Raw genomic sequence first — 20,913 nt, forward strand, 5'->3', positions numbered from 1 at the left:
ACTCAGAGGAGAATCAGGGCCAACTCACTCCTTTTCCCTGCCTGCCTCCCAAAGAAACATGTGACCTGCACTGAACTCAGAAACTAGGAATGGAGCCTAAGGAATAGATTCTGATGTCCATTATCCCACTGTGAATCCTCAGTCACTCCAGTGAAATCATGAGATTCACTATGGATTTACATTAGTATAACTGAGATCAGAATCCAGCTGGGAGCATGCTTAGGGAACATTGCAATTTGATTCTAGGTTTTCCAAACTGGAGGTGGGTGGGGGAGGAGAAAAATCTGCCCCAACCTCCCTTTGCTCTCTCTCAATCTCTCTCTTTCTCCCAGAAACTCCACCGGGTTAGGTTGGGCAGCAGCAACTGATTGGTCCCAGGCCATCATGTGCTGAGCGTTGCTGAGGCTTTGGGATGGTCTGTGCTTGCATTAAATTGATCAGTTGCTGCACATTATAGCCCAACCTGCCAGTGAATCAGATCTTTTTTTTCCATTTTTCTCTCTCTCTCTCTCTCTCTCCCAGTCTCTCCCTCCCTAACACCAGTCTTATTTTAGCTAAAACCCAGGAGGAGGAGGAGGAGGTGGAGGAATACAGGGCAGAAAAAAATACTAGACATTTTAGCATCCAGGAAACCCTTATGAGCAGATGGTGGATGGGACCTGCTACTTCTCTCTTCTTTTTCATTTTTGGATTTTGCAGGATTTCTTTGCTGCATTCAACTCCAAGATGAGGCAAAATTGACATTCACGCACTCACACCAAAATAATCATAATACTAAGGCAGAAGCAGAGACCACCGGTGAAACTGCAACAGGAAAAAACCAAACAAAAAATCCAGCCTACATCTTAAGACGCTCGACAAGACCCCAATAGCCTTTTTTTTCCTCTCCAGACCTTGCAACGTTTTGAAGACGGCAGGACGATGCACAAGTGAAAGCAGAGACCTTGTGGGAGTGGGGGGAGACATTTTTTTTTGTTTTGCTTTTTAAAAAATTATTGTTATTTTCTTCTCTGATGCTAATATTTTTGGGGGGTGAGGTTGAGGAGAATGCACTGATTTTTAAAACAAATGTTAGGCTACATTTGTTTTCAAGTGTGCAAAGATTTTTGCCAAGCTGAACAGGACAGAGGGAGGGTTGCATTTTTTATGTTTTAAATTATTTTTTGTCCAAAAATTGCATTGCAAATATATATTTGCTGGTCCGTTTTGTTTATTGGTAGAGCACTTTCCCACCCCCGGGGCTTGAAGTCAGGAGCTGGTGCATTCAATTTTTTAAACTGAATGTTGGTAGGGAGGAGGTGCTGCACTTGCTATATTTAATTGTAATTATTTTAATTTGTTTATTTACTTTGCTAGTCGTGAGACATTTTTAATTGCTTTTTTGGTGCTTTGGTTTGGACTGGCGGTGCATTGCGTTTTGTTTTTTGGTTGCAATTCTTTTTTATGGGGTGGCTCGTTAATCTTGTTAGAATTGGAAAAAATTGGGTGAGGTCGGTGGATCGATGAGTTGTTCTTTTTAATTGCACAGCACCATTTTTTTGAGGGTGGTGCGTTCATTTTTTCATTGCATTTTTTTTTGGAGGGGAGGGGGGTCGCATCGGGTCCTTCCCTGCGAGGGGAGGAGAGAGGATCGAGCAAGGATGGCCAGGGTCTCTGGTGCTTTCACCGGCCGTGCTCCTGCCTGAACAGTCCCCCTCCTGCTGCAAGCCCCCCAAGCAGCAGCAGCAGCAGCAGCAGCCGATGGGATGTGATCAGCTTCTCTTCTCCAGCAGCATCCTCAGCATCGTAACCCCCGGCCCTTTGCTCTTTGCAGGATGGCTCGCTTCGGAGACGAGGTGCCGGCTCGCTACGGGGCTGGCGGCTCCGGGGGCGCGGGCTCCGGGGGCGCGGCGGGCGGTGGAGGCGGCCGGGGTGCAGGGGGCAGCCGGCAGGGCGGACCGCCCGGGGCCCAGAGGATGTACAAGCAGTCGATGGCCCAGCGAGCCCGCACCATGGCTCTCTACAACCCCATCCCCGTCCGGCAGAACTGCCTGACTGTCAACCGGTCCCTGTTCCTCTTCAGCGAGGATAACGTGGTGAGGAAATACGCCAAAAAGATCACCGAATGGCCATATCCTTTCTGTTGGGGACCCCCAAACTCGGGCATCCCTCCGCAGCCAGGCAGCTGCACCCCCAGATCCAGGCATCTCCACCCCCTAGTGCATGCACTCCCCACCCAAGCAGCTGCCCCCCGGGATGCATGCGACCCCCACCCCGGCATCTGTCTCCTCCGCCTATGCATCAGGACCCCCTAACTCATGCATCTCCCTGCTTGTGCATCTGCACCCCAAACCATGAGTCTTCCCCCACTGAGGCACCTGCACCCTGTTGTGTATGCATCCTCCCAACACATCTGCACCTCTTAATACATATACACCTCACCCATGCATCTGCATCCCCTAACTCATGAATCTCCCCACTTGAACTTCTGCACCCCAGTCCATGAATCCTCTTCAGTCTAGGCACCTGCACCCCATAATGCATGCTTCCTGCCACCCACGCACCGCACCCCATAATGCATGCTTCCCGCTAGCTACACATCCGCACCCCATAATGCATGCTTCCTGCCACCCACGCACCGCACCCCATAATGCATGCTTCCCGCTAGCTACACATCCGCACCCCATAATGCATGCTTCCTGCCACCCACGCACCGCACCCCATAATGCATGCTTCCCGCTAGCTACACATCCGCACCCCATAATGCATGCTTCCTGCTAGCCACGCATCTGCACCCCATAATGCATGCTTCCCGCTAGCTACACACCCGCACCCCATAATGCATGCTTCCCGCCACCCACACACCGCACCCCATAATGCATGCTTCCCGCTAGCTACACACCTGCACCCCATAATGGATGCTTCCCGCCATCCATGCGTCTGCACCCCATAATGCATGCTTCCTGCCACCCACACATCTGCACAGCACCCAGGCATATGCACCTTTTCTATGGATCCCTTTCTCCCAGGCATCTGCATCCCAACTTGTGCATGTAGCCACCCACCCTAACCCATGTACCTTCACCCCAGCCCATTCATCTCCACTCCGAGCCAACTCACCTGATCACATCCATCCGCACTTCACCTCCCCACGCTGTACCTCTGCACCCCACCTTCCACCGCATGCTATGAGATCAGTCCAGCCACCTGCACCCCCAGCCCAGGTAGCTAACGTACTTGCCCAGGTTATCTGCCTCCCTAGGGCACAGCCTGCCTTGCACACCCTGGCCAGTCCCCTCCCCTCAGGGGAAGGGGCTGGGGGCATTTCGTGGTCAGACAGCCTTTCCCCAGGTTCAGGGGCTCAGGGTTTGGATTACAGAACAGGCAGGGCATGCAGAGGCCAGTCTGGGAGTGGAGCCTCCACTGCAGGCAGTAGGGAGCCAGTTAGTGGACAGGGGTCTTGGGACGTCCCCTGCAACATGGGTTTGTCAGATGGGTAGATGCCCAGCATCCATCATGTCCACGGACCTTCCAGTGGGAGGATGTGCAGGGGTTCGAGTGCTCCCCCACAATACTGTGGAGTGGAAAGGGTTACCAATGAGCTGGGGTCTTTGCCACCTTTGTGGATGTCTGCGAGCTATTTCAGGAGAAACAGAAATGTGGGTTCCCCAGTGAACCCCTTGTTGGTCCAGAGAAAGGGGATCAGTAATCTGTGGTCTCTAATGCTGTTTCCCTGCTGGAAGAGGAGTACACAGCACAGAGTCCTCACTGCTAAAGTATGGCCCGAAGGGAGGGGCATGGAGAAGGGTGCCTGTGGAGGACTTATTAGCAGTGGGGATCTGAGACAGGATCTTGGGTAACAGGAGAGTAGGAAGCTTGGGTGCTCACTGCCACTCTCCAAAGCCTTTCCGCAGACACAGCAATGGATGGATGGTGCATATGTGCATGACAGAGAAATTAGACTTATCAATACACAGGGCCGAACTCCTCTCTTGCTTACTCCAATGTCAGTCCGGAGTCACACCATCAAAGTCAGTGAGGTTACTCAGGCTTTAAACAGGTGTAACTGAGAGCAGAATTCGGCCCTCAGAGAATATTGCCCCATATTTTTGATGCCTGGCTGCCCAGAGAGAGATCTACTGTGTTTTATTTGTGCACCTGTATGTGCAGAATTACAGGACAAGGGACATCGGGGCCACTTCCCTCTGCTACATGGGCGGAGCTCCCATGGAAGCCGGCAGAAGATATGCCCATGTATTTGGGTGCAGAATCAGGCCCTGGGACCACACATTGCAGTGGCAGAATAGCACAGGAATTGCCCCAGCCACCTTTCATTTGCCCCTGGATGTACAATTAATTTCTCAAGTGAGGCGGGGTTGGGGGTGAGAGAATAGAATTAGGAGCCACTTCTGGGCATATCTGCAGAGTCTTTCCATTGAAAGTGGTTTCCCAAGCTGGGTGGAGAAACTGAGAAATAGCTGTCTCTGCATCTGATGCTTCAACTTTGGTAGGTAAATTCCTTATTCTCTATTGTGATTTGTTACTTATTTGCCGTTGTCTGGAGAGAAAGCCAGCAAACCACATAACCCTCCACCCCCTATCAAAATATGGCTGAGGAAGGCCACCCTGTGTATCTCAGAATGTATCGTTTTAAAAGAAACATTTTCTATTCATAATATGGTTGATAAAGGTCTTGCATCTGTTGAAAGCTTGGTGTAGTTTTGGCGGTGAGCAAGATGTGTTGGTGCTCGGATGGGAGAAGGTAGTTCTGTATAGCACTGTGAGTTATCTGGATGTTAAACCCAGACTGATGTATTCTCTTTTATCTGATGTGCATGTTGTTGGTATCTGATACCTTTATGATAAAATTGTGCCATGAAAAATTATCAAAATGGGGCCGTCTGAAGGTTTTTTGGTCGAAAGTCTGTTTCTAGGAGCAGTTTTTAGCATGTGTTTCCCCTCAGCATGGTTTTAAAAAACCGTGAAATATGGCACCCAGTTTTGGGGCCAGGTTCTAATTGTTACACTGGTGTAAATCCGGAGCAGTTCCTTTCAAGCCAGTGGCATTCTGTCTGTGCAACTAACAGACCAGAATCTGCCCCTCGATTCCTGAGGTATACCTGAGCCTTGCAAGTACTGATTTTAAATTAGAAACAGTTTACAGTAGATATTCTCCCCCTGATAGCGGGCTCACTGAGCATGTGCACTGCCGTGCTTAGATACTATGCTGATGGATGCTGTAGGAAACAGTAGGACGGATGGGCAGATAGATCTCTGCTAAGATCCTTTTTTCCATACTGTTTTTGGGGCACTGGTGTTGTGAGAGATGCAAATTATTCTAACCTATAATTTTCTGGTGCATAAATCTTCCTTTACCTCAGGGAGAATTTGGGGGACCAATCAAAAGTCAGCTTTTTGCTGTGTTGTGTCTGGAACCATAGAAGTTAGAGATAGTAAAGGTTGTTCGGTTCCATATAGACCGTAGTGCTGGTGATCAGTGTAGGATTGTTTCCTACAGTCTGTTTTCTAATGCTGACTCGTACTGCCCTAATATTCAGCAACGTGGTGTCCATGCGCCAATTGCCTGCTTGGTATTTCAGCACATCTTCTGTGTTATTAGATTATGTACTATCAACTGGTATGATCCCTCCACTCCTCATTCCCCTAGAAGGGGAATCTGTGCACAGCATTGCAAAGTCCAAAAACCCCAGGGGAATGAAATGCGTAAGGCTGCTAACAGAATGTCTTGGAGCTGCCTGAAATTGACAATAGGTGAGAAATTTGGAGGCTAACTCTGTCTTTCTCAGCTCACCCTCTTTTGTGCCTAGATTTTGCAGTTCAGATGTTCCCCTGGAACAGATGACTAGACAAGGCTAAGCCTGCTTCCAGAGAGCAATGATACTTCATCATAGCTGGGTAAAACAAGGACAGAGGGAGAGATTCAGAACTCACTTATGCTGGTGTGAATCTACATTGCATTGAAAAAAGTGGAGGTAACTCCAGTTTCACCATGCAGTAAGTGAGATCAGGATCAGTTTTTGAGTGCCTAAATGAGAATTTATGTGGCATGGTGGAATTATGTTAGATTTTTAAGCTACTATTAACACTTTTTTGTCAATGTTCTATGTAACAGGATTTGAGTGTATTTTGGAGCTGACATTAAAGACAGAGGCATAAGGGGTGTGTACTGGACAAATTATGCACCGTGCACGTGCAGTACAGACTTCCAGAGTCTCTGACCAGTACATGTTTAATCAGCAGAATAAGGTCTTTGTATGGATGTCTGCTCCCTGTTGTTATAAGCAACAACCCTGGTATGAATTAGGTGGCCCCTGAAAATATTCATTGGGTGCATATATTACTAAATTCAGGGTTTTAAAAATGTGCCTTCACTATGTGAATAGGAATAGTGCCCTCAGCTTCTTGAAATCTAAGTTTTCGTTTAAGAAACAGTGCCCTGTACTTAGGGTAGGGAAGAAAGCCTTGCAGTTTTGTACTAAGTGTAAACCGACGGGCTACTGTTTTCCTTAGTCTGCAGAGACTGCACCAGTGCCTCTGTTGCTGCTGCTCAGAGCTCTCTGATGTAGAAACTGGATGAGAGTCTTGTGCATTTCACTTCCGGTATTGTAAATCCTATGGGTAGAAATGAAACTCAAGGGAATCTGGTCATTTTCAGTCTGCTGCTGCGGCTGCTTGGGAAGGCTTTGAGGAGCAGCTAGGGGAAGGCACTGATGCCTTGGGAGGAGAACGAAAAAAGGTAGAGGGCCTGGTTCTTCTCTCACTTACACCAGTGTAATTCCATTGGTTTCAGCTGATTTAAACCAGGGTGAGAGAAAAATCAGGTCCAGAGTTTGTGAAAGGGTAGAAGAGAGGAGAGTGCTTACTATCCCCACCCCTCATGCAGCAGCCAGGAGCATCTAGTAGCAGATGGGTTGTGAGGAGATGGAGGCAGACGCCAGCTAGCCCCTGAGTAGGGTCCAAGGAATGTATCCTGGTAGGAATCCCAGAAAATCTTTCCCTTTCAGAGCAGTTCAGTAGGGAGGGTTGGTGTCTCACTCGGATGCTGCCACTTTTCGATTGGTCTGTGACTAATAGATTTACTCCTCTGCTATCGCGTATCTATTCAAATTTCCAACCTTTCTTTGTGGGTGAATGGGGGACTGTGAGATTGGGAGGGGGAGAACATAGGAGAGATTCATGGAATAGGTGAGAAAAGAGAATACAGTGTACGTAGATTGGAAGTATCATCTTTCGTTGTGTGGCTGTACAGCACCCAGCACAACTGGGTCCTGGCCCGTGATGGGTTCCTAAGTGCTACTGTAGGACACCTCATAAATAACCGACACCCTCAAGTATGGTGGGGTCCTGGTCTGTGATTGGGGTTCCTAGTTGCTACAATAATACATCTAATAAATAAGGTCAGTGCCCAGCACAGTGGGGTCGTGGGCCATGACTGGAGCTACTAGGTGCTATTGCAGTCCAAATAATAATAATAACAGCAGCAGACAATGTGTGAGTGAGAGTATATGTGACCTTGGGAGGAGAGAAGTGGGAGAGAGAGAAAATATAAAAGGAGAAGAACAGAATGTAGGGAAAGAAAAATAGAGAGAAACAGTTGGGGGAAGGAGTGAGAAGGAAAAGAGGAGAGAGACATTGGGGACAGCTCAGGAAAAGACACAGTGTGATCTATGATAGGGAGGAAAAGTGAAGTGAAGGCAGGGAGGGATGGTGGTAAAAGCCTGATGGAGCAGTGGTATCAGCAGGACTGGATGAACAGTGTTCACCTGTTGTTTGATGGATTTAACTAGGATTGGTTCACAGATCCGTGGTTTTGGTGGCCAGTAGCTGATCAAATACCCTTCAGTGGCAAAACTATTCCACCAATGCTGGTGAACTCTGTGGACTGACATAGTCAACAGATCGTGATTCCTGTTACTTGTCCTGCCCAAGCAGTTAACTTACCTTTAAAGATGTGTGTTAACAATCAGAGGAGGGCGCCCTTAGAGTTAAGGTGCTGGGATAAGGCTCAGAAGTTGACCGTGGACAATTTACTTCATCTTTCTGTGCCTCAGTTTCACCAGCTGTAAAATGGAGGTGATGCTTTCCTTCCCCCACCCTTTGTCTGTCTAGACCCTGATGCTGCAGACACACGTATGCCTAACTTTACTAGTGGGACTACTCCTGGTGGTAAAGTTAAATGTGTGTTAATGTTTGCTGGATCAGGGCCTTAGATTGTAAGTGTGTTGGATGCCATCTGAGCTGACATACCGGGGATTGAGCCAGGGACCTCCAGAGCTAAAAGTATAAGCTGCTACAGCCTGACGGGGGCTATGACACACTCGTCTCCTCTGGGGATTAGGCACCAGTGGAGGGCTGTAGCACACCCTTGCCAGTGGGTTACGTAACTTTTTTGGAGAAGGGACTGGGTTGAACTCCTTCAGCACTCCTTGCCTGGGGAGGCTCTGCTGTAGTACAAGTAAGATCAATAAGGAGAAAGTTGATTGTCGATATGGTACAATTAAATGAGCTACAGGAAGCATCATGCAGCTGATTTATTCCTTTGAATTGCAGTGGAGGTTGCTCTGAGGGGAAGGGGTTTGGCGACAGAATTATTTTCACCCTGGCTAGTTGGCCTAGTTTTCAGGTTGGTAATTATTGGGCAAGTTTTTCTAATGAATTTGGAATGAGGTCTGAATTCAGAACCCACTCGGGTCAGTGGAAAGGCTAAAGAAGACTAGGGACAGAGAAAAGGTCAGGGAGAGGAATGGAATCAAATTCACATCTGTAAATGTTAGACACATTTGAATGGTTAATTTTTTTATACAAATAAAGTAGAAATAAGCCGGGCCCATCTCCCCCTCCATCTAACCTCTGTCCATCGGCTGGCTTCATAGCAACTGAGTTGAGTCTCGAGGAGAGGTCGGGGTTGTGTATGTGTTGCCTGGTAGTGTCTCCGCCTGTGAGCGTTTCTTAGGAAGTTTTAGTCTGGATTTCCTGTTAGGACCTCGTTTTCCAAGGACTTAGAACTCAGCCATAAAAAAATTTGCTCCTGGCTAAAATGCATCCTGGAAGATCTCAGCCCAGACGCATATACTACCCATACAGTGTGCCTCTGTATCTGGCTTTCCACTTCTGGTTCTACAAGATACCTCAGGCTAGTGAGATGGATCTGTCTCTCGTGTCATTCCATTGAGATCAGGGAGGATTACCACACCGCCTTAGTGACCACAATTAACTACGCTAAACTCTAGCAACACTCACAAGCCCTCCCGCTGGTCTCCCACAGGAACTGGCCTGAGTGAAAAGGCCATGCCCTGCAGGTTGACAAACCTTGGTTTTGCTGGACCTGCGGGAGGGGTGGGGGGAGGAAGAGATCCATCTTCCAGGGAGAACTCCAGGCCTCCACTTCTGCAGCATTCAAACCAAGGGGCTCACTCCTATTCCCCTTGCTCTTTGAAATCAGACGACTTGTATGAGTGAGGGCTGCAGTTCAGCAAAACCAGCCAGCTGCTCTGAAAAAGGGGAGCTCAAATTCTTAGCCCTTGAATACTGGTGTCTGTGAGGCAGCTCCTATACGTTACAAAATTCATCCCCCCTATTGCAGCTGTAAAATTTCCACTGCCTTTGGTTCTCCTGATTGCACAGTCAGCTTAGAAAAAATCACAGGCCAGATTCTCCCCTGTACCACAACTTGAATCATTTACACGCATTGAAAGTGGGTTCAAAATGCTATCACATCAAAATGGTGTTTTATATCCTCTTTGCCCAAGTGTAAACGTGCACATAGCCTGATTCACCCTTGTCCTGGTGCAGCACCAGTGCAAAATGCTACTGTACAAATGAGGTAGCTTTTTACGCCCCTTTTGCACTCCCTTCACGTTGACATACTTGATTACTGAAGGTGCAGGGCAAGCAGGAATCAGGACACATATAATTAAAACAACAAAAATTGTCCTTCATCGTGTTACTAACATGTAAGATTATTAAAATGGGAAGATTGATGAGAATCAGGTCCAGATCTTCAGCTCTTGCAGATAAGTAGAATTGTTGGAGCCAGCCTGGTTTACAGCTGCTGAAGATCAGGCCCCCAATGTCCTTGTCGCTATTTTTATAGCAGGTGCAAGTTTTTGTATATTTCACCGACTTTGGAAAAGAGCGAGTTCAGTTTTGATTTGGTTTATAGTCGATTTTCCTGGTTCACACTGCGCCCTAAAGTATGTGCTGCTAAATGGAAATGTTGATTTTTAATAACCATTTCTGTTGGAATTACAAAAAAATAAAAAAAATTAATGCAAATGTTTCTCTTGCTTTTAGCTTTCCTAAGAACTTCTTTTGACGGAATCTGTGTTCATGCCCAAATCTGAGCAGGCCGTGTCCATAGCAGAGGCTGATATTTTGTCCGTTTGGGGTATGCATTTAACTAGCATAGTTGATCTCAGGGATGCTGCTTTCACAGCATTAGCTCCCCCGGCATAAGAGGAGTCTCTGGGAGTTTATAGCAGTGCTAGTGATGGGAGAATCAGGCCCATACAGAATGCGTCTGGCCAATGGAACTGGGCTGTTGGTGGCTAATTGGAAATCCAATGTTGCCAGCTGCCTTGCGATATCTGGTGTTTTGTTTGAGCTCCGGCTCCTGCAGTCCCAAGATTACATCAGAATCTCAGCTTTTAATTTTTAAACAAAGTACGTTCTAGTTCTCCTGCTCATGGAGAAAAGCTTGGAAACGTGACTCCTGCAGGTCAAACACCAGAAAGCAAGGGGAAAGTACCCAGGGATTATTATTTTTAAAAGCTGTCATGATTTTTTATGCCTAACTCTTGACCTTTGAACACTGGGTCTCAGGGACACTGTATGTTTGTCTTGTGCTTTTTAATTCAAGTTGGGCAGTTCAACAGGATTACACCAGGGCATGGATTTCACTCTCACGGATGTTAGATTAGCCTAGCTCAGTGTTACCTGGGGTGACGTATCCAGAGAGGGGAAATGACTGCTGAAGTGGAGGCCAGAGTGTGGCATACCATAGCAGAAATACATCAAGCTGGGATGTGCTCTGTGTGAAAGGAGGGGAAATCTTCTGGTCAGTCTTGTTGGAAAGTGGTGTGCTAAACTGTCCTTCTTCTGAGCCCTTGGAAACCTCTCTGCACATTTGGAGGTACATGTGTGTAACGCACTCGACATTGTGTGCCCAATCCACAGGAAATATGGTTGTGTTATAGCCCCAGCTAGGGGGCTTTAGCTCAAGCTATTGAAACCCTGCTTTTAGCGTTGAAGATCCTTGGCTCAATCCCTGGTATGTTGGGTAATATGGTAGCTCTCATACACATAGGGCTAGGTGGCTGACTTGGCAAGTTGTATACCGACTAGGTAAAGCAGTGGTTTTAGGACTTCAGGAGACCGTGGTTCTATTCCTGACTTGGCTCATGGGTGACTTCAGACAAGTCCCTTCCTGTGCCTCACCTTCCCCATCAGTGAAATGGGGATACTGGTAGTAACCTCATTTGAGATCCCTGAATAGTAAGAGCTAGAAATCATTATTAAAGATGCTGTCTGTGGTGTTGTCTCTCTGCTCAAGCTCAGTGTGTCCCTGTCACTTTACGCAGACTCCCACACCTTTGGGCATACCCTAATAGGGAAGAGATTTGAGCCAGGCTCCGTAACTCTCAAAGGAGCCGTACTAAAAGGGAGCAATTGGGCCCCAAGCCAATGATTTTCCAGCAGCTCTTGGGATGTTGGTACATTTGGGTAGGCCACACTCCTTTCCCGGAGAGGCGGCAGCATCCTGCCAATGGGTTGAATTCACGCCCCTGACTTCCTGTGAGAGGATGCAGCTTTGTCCTTACCAGCAGCAGCAGGAGGTGGGGCCTCAAAGAGGTTGCAAAAGTGTCTGGATCTTGCTAGCTGCATACAGTCCTCTCAGAGGCTGCTTTCTGCTGAGGCAGACAGTGCCTAGAATTACCTGCCTCTAGAGTTTTCCCTGATTGCAAAAATTAAAACTCCCCTCCCTCCCCAGATTTCTGATCAGGAAGAGCCGCTGGGGACTGTCCCATCTGCGGGTGGAAAGACAGCCGGTGGCAGCTGCCAGCGGCTTTAGATTTAGCAGGAGCGACGTTTGTAAGGTCATGGGATACGGAGCACCTGCAGGCTATTGTTGCAGCTCTGAACAAGGGGCTCAGCTTTGCTATTACAAAAGCAGCGCTGGGTAAGACTCAGCAAGGGCACGTCATCCGTTCCAACCCAAGTGAGGATCGCGTCCTCTCGCCCCTGCTGCAGCGTAGCTCTGAGTCGTTGGCTTAAAGGGAGCCTGAAATCTCTGTCGCAAATTCAGTCAAAACACCGTGAAGCTGCCGGTTTCCGGCATTGTTCAGTGGTTGAAGCAGCGGGCATGGAGGTGGGAGTCCTGATGCTAACCCTTGTGAGGAAGGGGAGCAATCTAGGAGTCAGGACTCCCAGGTTCTCTTTTCTGCTCCAAGGGAGTGTTATTTAGGGGCTGTTGTAAGGAGCTGAGCACTAGGTGTCCTGCATTGTATCCCTCCCTCTGGGAGGAAGTGTTACTTAACAGTTAGAGCAGAGGACTGGGTGACAAGACTCAGGAGTTCTGGGCCTAGCTGTGAAGAGGAATCTGGTCTAGCAGTTAAATTAGGGAATGGTGAACCATGACTTCAGGGTCCTGTGGGTGATTGTTTATAGTGACTGAGGCAGGGGTCTGCAAGCCAGGCACCTGGGCTCCTTTAACAGGCCTGTGAGCTGGGGTTGTCGGCGGTTAAAGCCAGGCCTGCTAAGCCAGGACTCTTGGGTTCTGTTCCCACCTGCATGGCCCTAAGTAAGCTCTATCCCCTAGTTTCTCTACCTTTCAAGGTGGCTTAAATTTTTTCTGTTTGCAAAGGGCTTTGAGCTCCTCAGACTGCAGGTGTGAAGGAGGGCAAAGGATTGTTATTAGTGACGCAGAATCGTACACGGGGCCCAGGTTTGCTCAGATGGCCCCTGAGTCGTACAACAAGGCTGATCCAAGGGCCGGGGTGCAGCTTTTCCTCGGAGGAGGTGAGGTTCATGGGGCCTCCATCAGGAACAACCTGTGCTGCTGTCCCTTCCTCCAAAGTAGAAGATACGGGGGCGGCAGATGTAGCTCCAGTGTTTGGAAGTTACCTGTAGAGAGGAGCGAACTCACCATTTCAGCTACCCCTTTCCCAGGATGAGCAGAAGATGCAGCCACCTGCTCTAGTCAAACAGTGAGCAGCGGAGTGTGGGCTGGGGAGAGGAATGTAACATTTCTATCACTAGTCCCCCTACTCCCCTCCTGTGTCCCCCCCCTCGAATGTCCATACATGGGATCCGGATTCCTTTACAAAATGGAGACTACAAACCAGCTCTCAGTGCCCCTGTTAGCTTTGCTGCTCTAGGGCCTGTCTTGCAGTGAATCTAACGGGCTGCTTCCCCTTTCCTGACAAGCTTTTACTTCGGTGGCTTCCTCTCTCTCTCTCTCTCTCTCTCTCTCTCTCTCTTTTGTTGTTGTTGGTTCGAAGGTAACAAATTCACTCCGTGTCGCTGCATTTCACACGCGTCTCCAGTCATCGTGCATGGCCTTGCCGCAGCTGTTCCAGTCCCTGCAGCACGAGTGAGTAAGTGTCAGTCATGAGTAGCGTGGTGGCACAGCGAGCCCGTGCGTGGAAGAAGGCGCTTTCCTTCCAGAGGAACTAGGAGTTTGCCTGAGCGCACCCTGATGGAAGCTGGCTGGAGGGCGGGCTCACACAAGGGCGTTACGGTCCCTGCAGCTGGCTCACTGGTGACTAGTAGTTTGGACCCTCTGGAAGATGGGCTGATTCCAGGGTGTATGGCTATTCCCCTGAATATTCACATCGGAATAGAATTGGGGTGATTCTAGTTTGGCTGTAGCAGAACCTGATGGGCTGGTTCTGTGGTGACCCAGCAGCATCGTAGCAAGAGGAAGGCTGGTGCCGTGGCTAGGAGCCCCACTGTAGGGTTTGTGAGAGTGGGGTTCAGGTCTCTTGCGATCTTGGGTATCGTGTGTTATTGTGGGCAAGTCACTTAGGTCCATATCCTCAAAGCTATTTAAGCAGCCAACTCCCATTTATTTCAGTGGAGCCAAAATACTTTTGAGGATCTGGGCTTTCACCTCTCTGCACCTGATTTCTCCACGGGGTGGGGGGTAAGAGTGCTGCCTTTCCTCAGAAAGCACTGTGAGGATAAAGGCATTAGAGACTAGGATGGTGATAGGGGTTAGGTTCAGGCCTGGGCTCCTTTTTCTCAGATCCTCCAACAACCTGGAAGCTTGAGAAAAATGTTCCCAATTTAGCCACCCTCCCCACATAGACCAGCATTCTCAAGCTGTGCGTCGGGACCCCAAGGTGGGTCATGATCCCAATATAATGGGGTTGCCAGGGCTGGCGTTAGACTTGATGGGACCCAGGGCAGAAGCCCGAACCCCATCACATGGCATCAAAGCCTGAGCCCCCTGCCCAGGGCCAAAGCCAAAGCCTCAGGGCTTCAGCCCTGGATGGCAAGGCTCAGGCTTTGTCTTTGGCCACCCCACCTGGGCAGTGAGGCTTGGGCTTTGTCTCCCCTGCCTGTGGTGGCGGAGCTCAGGCGGGCACATGGTTTGGTTCCTGCCGCCTGGGGTCATGTAGTAATTTTTGTTGTCAGATGTGGGTCGTGGTGCAGTGAAGTTTGAGAACCCCTGCTACAGACGGCTTTGGTCAAGTGGTCTGAGCATCTGATTAGAAGTCAGGACTTCTGGGTTCTAGATTTCAAAGAGAGCTATTCCCCCACTTCCAGCCAACTTTTCAGAAGACTTTGCACCTGAACGCTCAGCGGTTTCGGAAATGTAGCCCCTGATTTTGGTGCCACAATGGAAGAGGCAAATGTTTGAAATTCTGGCCCTTGATTGCTCTGTACCTCAGTTCCCCATTTGTGAAATGGGGAAATAATTATACAGATCAGCCTCCCAGGAGCATAGACAGGATTGATTGGTTAATGTTGGCAAAGCATAAAAATGCTACATAACGGCCAAGAGGCAAGTTGAGGTCAGGATTAGTCCCTAGGTTCTGTCTTTATGTGCCTTCTCCCTTAATTCACTTGTCACGTAATGTAATAGAGGCTGTAATAAGGACTGAAGGCTGATGAGGCAAGGTCAAGGCCAAGCAATGGTTATGGGGCTGGTGTGCCGTGACTGCTGCTTATTGTGCTAATAATATTGTCTCATTATATTACCATTATTGTTATTTTATTACGGTAGCACCAAGGAGCCTCAATCATGGCCCAGGAACCCCGGGGGCTGGGGGCTGTATGTTATTTATTAGGTGTATTACGGTAGCACAAGGAACCTCAGTCCTGGGCCAGGACCCCATTGGGTCAGTGTTGAACAAACTCAGAATATAATAATCCTCCTGCCATCGGTTTGCTGCATCCAGTCACTGTCTCTTCTCTTGTACGTAGATTGCAAGTTCTTAGTGGCAGGGACCCTCTTTCCATTATGCATGTCCAACGTCTGGCACAGCAGAGCCTTGATACTTGAGTGGGGTCTGTAGTTGCTACTGCAGTATAAATAATCATAAGATCCTGGATTTAGGAGATCTGGGTTTCATTCTTGATTTTGCCACAGACTTCCTATGTGACCTCGGGTGAGTCAATTCTTCCTGCCTCAGTTTCACCATGTGGAAAATGGGGTTAAAATGTTCCCCTATTTCACGGGGAATGGGGATTGTGAGGATAAGTTCATTAAAGCCTGAGAGTTGATCAGATAAAATGATGAGCAGGGCCAGATAAGTACATAGCCTGCAGCTTGGCCACAAACCACTGTCCTAACTCCCAAGCCTGCCCCAATTATACTCCCCTCACACCAGCATGGCTCTGCTTTGGGTAGCGTTACCTGGGGTTCACAGGACCACATCTCCGCTGAGTTGTCGCTTGAGACAAGTTTTGTTGCTTTTTTCTCAAGGATATTTTGTTTCTAAAGTTTAGGGTATCAGTTGCATGAGATGCTAATTTTAACATAAAGATCTTGCCTGCCAGCTACCTTCAAAGGGAGATCTTGGGTTCTGTGTGCCATATCCTCTCGGGTCACTGACCTTTTGTCCCAATCCTGATGTCAGCCCAGAATCAGTGGGATCAGACAGAGGGTGGTGTGGGCAGTCGCAGTGCAAGCCACACACACACACGCACGCACGCACGCACGCACGCACACACACACACACACACACACTTACTTACTTCCCCCTAGAGTGAGAGGGGAGCTCAGTCACAGCCTGGCTTCTTCACTGGGACACCAAACGGGAGAGTTAATGTGGTTACTTTTGTGCCATGGAGCATCCCTGTCCCACTAGGAACTATAATGAGACCCACCCCGCTCATTTCACACAGGCCACCCAGCCCATGTCAGATGGGCGGTATGCCTCAGCACTGCTGACCAGGGCTGGATTCACACTGGTGCCCTCGTGGCGGAAAGCTCTATCTCCCATTCTCTTGAGCCCGCCAGGCCCTCGGGCTGGGAATCTTTTACGGGCTGTGGATATTGTAGAGTAAGGAAAAGCAAGTGGGGATGTCAGAGAAGAGAGAAGTGAGGTAAGCGTAACGGAATGAGACAGTTCTGAGCGGAGGAGAACGGCTGTCTGGGTCAGGGTGTTGTTCACTGCTGCACTTTACTAATTCATAATAATAATTAATAATCTCTTTCACGTACACAAAGCCCACTCAGATTCTCCCCCAGGCTAAGTGCTCTAATAGCAACACTTTGCCTTTCTCTTCTGCCTCTCTCCCAGGGATCTCAAAGCACTTTCCTAATGAGCTGATTACACGCTCTGGTTAATTAGTGCCTGGCATCTCTTGGCTGGCTATCCTGGGATGCTTGCACACATTGACATGTGTGATGTGGGAAGCTGAACTGCTGCCCAGTGTCCTGCACTGGGAAAAATAGCCTCCCCCGTGCCCCTTTGTCTGTGGAAAGGGCTTTGTCTGCCTTTGGGACAGGGTTACACCAGAAGGAGTCATGTGAAAGGGTCTGTGCAGTCTGTGTGCAGGTGTATGATGTGGATGTGTGTTGTCCTGTGTATGTATATGAAGTGTGCCTAGGTGTTTGAGGTGTCTCTGTGTGTAGGGGCATGGGGTGTGCATGTCTTTAGGATTTTGTATTTCCATGTCTAGGTGCCTAAGGCATGTGTGTGTCTCTGCGTGCGTTGGGGTGTGTGTATCTATGGGTGTTTCCATGTCTATGGTTAAGAGGTGTTTCAGTGTCAAGGAATGTGGGCTTCTGGGTCTAGGTGTACGGGGCTGAGGGGGTTCTGGCTGTAGCTGTACTGGACACGTGTGTATGGGATTTTTCCATGTCTAGGTGTATGGGGCGTGTCCAGGGCTGGGGCTGTGTGAGTTTTCTTCTGTATCTATATGAGTTTTTTTTTCCAGGTACATATTTCATTTTTTGTTAGCACAAAGGACACAGATTGAGAGTGTAGCAAAACATAAGGTATGACAATACCACAGGAACATCTGACCATCAAAGATACTGCATTGTGAAAAGAGCCATCGGGGTGGTGCAGTGGTGACTGTCTGGGAACAGGTCAGTCAGAGACATCGGAAAATCAGATCTCCTGTCCCAGCTTGCTTCATTCTACGTGGCATCTGTTGAATTCTGGAGACTGTTTCAGTGTCTACGTGTTTGTGGTTAGCGTCTAGGGGCTCAGTAACCACAACTGGGGCCAGATTTTCACACAAGTCCAGCACCTAAGCAGCTCTTGTTATTGTGTGTGTGTGTGTTCATTCTCTATTCTCAATGGGAGCTGCTGGGTACTGATCTCTTTGGAAAACTCGGCATTAGGTTGAATGGGGTTTGTGTATGTATGTTGTGGTGTATGGGGTGTTGGTGTGCAAGAATCTGTGTCTACAGGCATTTCCCTGTATGTGTAAATGTGTACACATTTCCTGGTGTGTATGTGTGTGTGTCTTGTGCTTAGGTGTATTTTCTAGTATCTGCATGTGTATATGTCTGTATGTGAGTGTGTGTTTGGGTGTATTTCTTGGTATGTGTATGTCTGTGCAATGTATTTCTTGGTTGGTGTTGACTCTGGGTATGTCTACATTGCAATTAAAAATGCAGCGGGCCCATGCCAGCTGACTCGGGCTCATGGGGCTTGGTCTAAGGGGCTGTTTAATTGGGACATAGGCTTGGGGTGGATCAACACTGCAAGATCGGAGGGTCCCAGAGCTCAGGCTGCAGCCTGAGCCCAAACGTCTACACTGCAATTAAACAGCACCCAAGTCTGATCCCCGCAAGGCCAGCTGCAGGTGTTTAGTTGCAGTGTAGACAGACCTTCCGTGTCAAGGTGTAACCTCATGGTGTGAATGTGCTCTGTGTGCACACTGCTCAGCTTCACTGTTTATGTCAGGCTCACATTTACCCAGCTGCCCACTAGCCTGGAGTTTTCTTCATCAGTTGTTCCTGACAATGCGGTGGTTATAAAAGTCTTTATTTCACATTTCCTTTAGCTCTGTTTAAAAGAGGTGAGCCCCAGGGGGGCAGATTGAGAGCTTCCTGTGCATATGTCGGAGGTGAACCCATTAGCCTACTTGTTGGGTGTGTAATTGTGAAAGGCAGAATGTGTGTGCAGCTTCCTGCGTGTGTTACCATGCCTGTTGTGTGACTGTATGGCAGATGTTGAGTGCACTGTGGTAATTGTGAGATGTGTGTTTGGTTTGGGTGGAGTCCATTTCTGTTAAACATGGTGTAAGCTGAGTACCGGTGCACAGCTTATTGTTACACACTGTGGGTTGAGGATTTGCGTGTCTATAGATTTCTCTAGTAAATATCTATAGTCTGTAGGGGGAAGTGTGTGTGTGTGTGTGTGTGTGTGTGTGTGTGTGTGTGTGTGTGTGTGTGTGTGTGTGAGAGAGAGAGAGAGAGAGAGAGAGAGAGAAATTCAGTAGCACAATTTGGGAGAGGGTGAAAGGAAGAGGAATGTGCATATGGATTTCAGTACCACATTAGCGGTTGTAGGGACTGATGCATTTGTAGGTGCCTCGGTATTGTTTGCGCAGTGGAGTGTCTCCATACCTGTACTGAGTGGGTGTAGGTTTGCATAGTACCCTCTGGTGTTTAAGGGTGACGGTAGCAAAGAGGGTTGTACGCAGGTAAAGTTATGGTCACATGAGGACATGGGAAGAAGAGGCTGCAGACATCGTTCAGCCATTTTTTTGTGGACAATAAAATGGATTAAAAAATGAAGCAGGAAACATTCCACTTAATCCTAGTGCAAATTAACTAGCCAAGTTTGTGTCATGTCCTCTTTAGAAGATAACAGCCTACTGCTGCCACTAGCTAGTGGTACTACTCCCTTGCTCAAGTGGCAGCCGCCTTTGCTACAAGTCTGATTGTTGTAAGTTGAAACATTGCTGATGACCCATGTGTCAGGTTAACAACTAGTGGCGCCATCTGTTCTTCTGAAGTAAAATCTGGGTCAACTCCACTTCTGGTCTGAAATACAACCATAAAGATTGGTGCACCGAGCCAGGGGCTTGCCTTGGAAGTGGTTTCTGATTTTCTTAAAGGATTCACTGTTATTACATTTTACACATTTGTGCAAATTAGTCTGAGGCATTTTTTGCACTTTTTTTAGCGTACTTTGATTTCCAAAGTGAAGTTGATTTGGGATTAGCCCACACTGGGGTCTGATTGATATGCTAGTTAAAATAAAATGTCATAATCTGTAGACTGAGGGCAAAAGTTTCAAAAGCACTTGAAGGATTTAGGCGCCTAAGCGCCACTTTCAAAAATGGTTTAGGCACTTAACAGCTGTAGTCTTTTTGAAAGTCAATGGGACATAGGTGCCTAAGTGCCTGTCCCTTTTGAAAATGGGATTTAGACATCTAAATCACTTAGGCTTTGCAATGCTGAGCAGAGCAATAGCTGAATACCTTTTAAAACCTGGGCCTGAGACTCCTAAAGTGGAGGTAGTTGGGAGTTCTTCAACGAAAAGCTTTTCTGCTGGAAAATGCCAGTTCATCAAAACCAGAACATTTTGTGGGAACATATTGGACACTGCAGAATGAAACCACCATCCCAGAATAGCCAGTAGCTAGGGGTTAGGGCACTGGGTGATCCAGTGTCAGGTCACTGCTCTGAACCAGTCCTGTTGGAGCTGTTCTGCTTTGTCTAAGTCATTACCGGTAAGTTTTCATTAATAGAGACAGACTGTACAGCCTTAGGGTTAGGGCAATGATGGGGGAGATCGAAGTTCTAGTCCTTGCTCTAAATCAGACAGACTAGGACCTTGAACCAGTGTCTCCATCCCATAGCGGTGTTCCAACCACAGGGCTATGGGCTATCGAAGAAAATACACCTCTTTCTCTATGGCTTTCCATGCAACGTGCGGAAAGGTCTCGGTTTTGTCCTGACGCAGTAAGAAAACAGTTTCTGAAACCTTGCAATTTTCTGTGAAAGGGAATTCCTGTTTTCTGGCCAGCCCTATTCTGAAGTCAATAGGTGCTTTTGTAAATGTTACTCTGTAAGTTCTTTGGAACAGGGATTGCCTCGTGATGTGTCTCTCACAGTGTGACACCGTGACTGGGGCTTGACACATCCCATAGGTAGACAGTAAATAAAGTGCAAGATTGGAATTGGTGAGAACTGCTCACACTCACAGTCCAAATCCTTCACAGTGCAGTAAGGTTTCTCACATCCTGTCTCAAACTTCAGTGTTCTGTGTGACTATTAAACAGCTGCCGTGTCTCAACCCTGAGGTGGCTGAGTGGTCCTGTGTGAGCACTTGGGGATCCAAGGTGCTAGAGAAACAGAAGATGTTGTCTTAGCTTTAAATAGGTAGCTACAGCCACCCTGCTCAGGGACAGCGGTTATAAACATAACGGACCTGGCTGTGCAAGGCTAACTCCCCTTGAAGCCAACACCAATGCTGGCCTGGCATTTTTACATAC

The 20,913-nt window shown here is 48.1% G+C and overlaps 1 protein-coding gene across 13 annotated transcripts in view; it reads left to right on the forward strand.

Moving 5' to 3' along the window:
- Positions 1-452: 452 nt before the first annotated feature.
- CACNA1A (calcium voltage-gated channel subunit alpha1 A) overlaps positions 453-20,913 on the forward strand; it is a 180,588-nt gene continuing 160,127 nt past the window's right edge. For all 13 annotated transcript variants that reach the window (XM_030546108.1, XM_030546115.1, XM_030546107.1 and 10 more), the window contains exon 1: positions 453-2,110. In XM_030546108.1, coding sequence (XP_030401968.1) covers positions 1,815-2,110 — 296 coding nt within the window. In that variant the 5' untranslated portion in view covers positions 453-1,814. The remainder of the gene's footprint in view (positions 2,111-20,913) is intronic.

The sequence above is a fragment of the Gopherus evgoodei genome, unplaced genomic scaffold (assembly GCF_007399415.2).
Source record: "Gopherus evgoodei ecotype Sinaloan lineage unplaced genomic scaffold, rGopEvg1_v1.p scaffold_40_arrow_ctg1, whole genome shotgun sequence".
Classification (NCBI taxonomy): domain Eukaryota; kingdom Metazoa; phylum Chordata; order Testudines; family Testudinidae; genus Gopherus; species Gopherus evgoodei.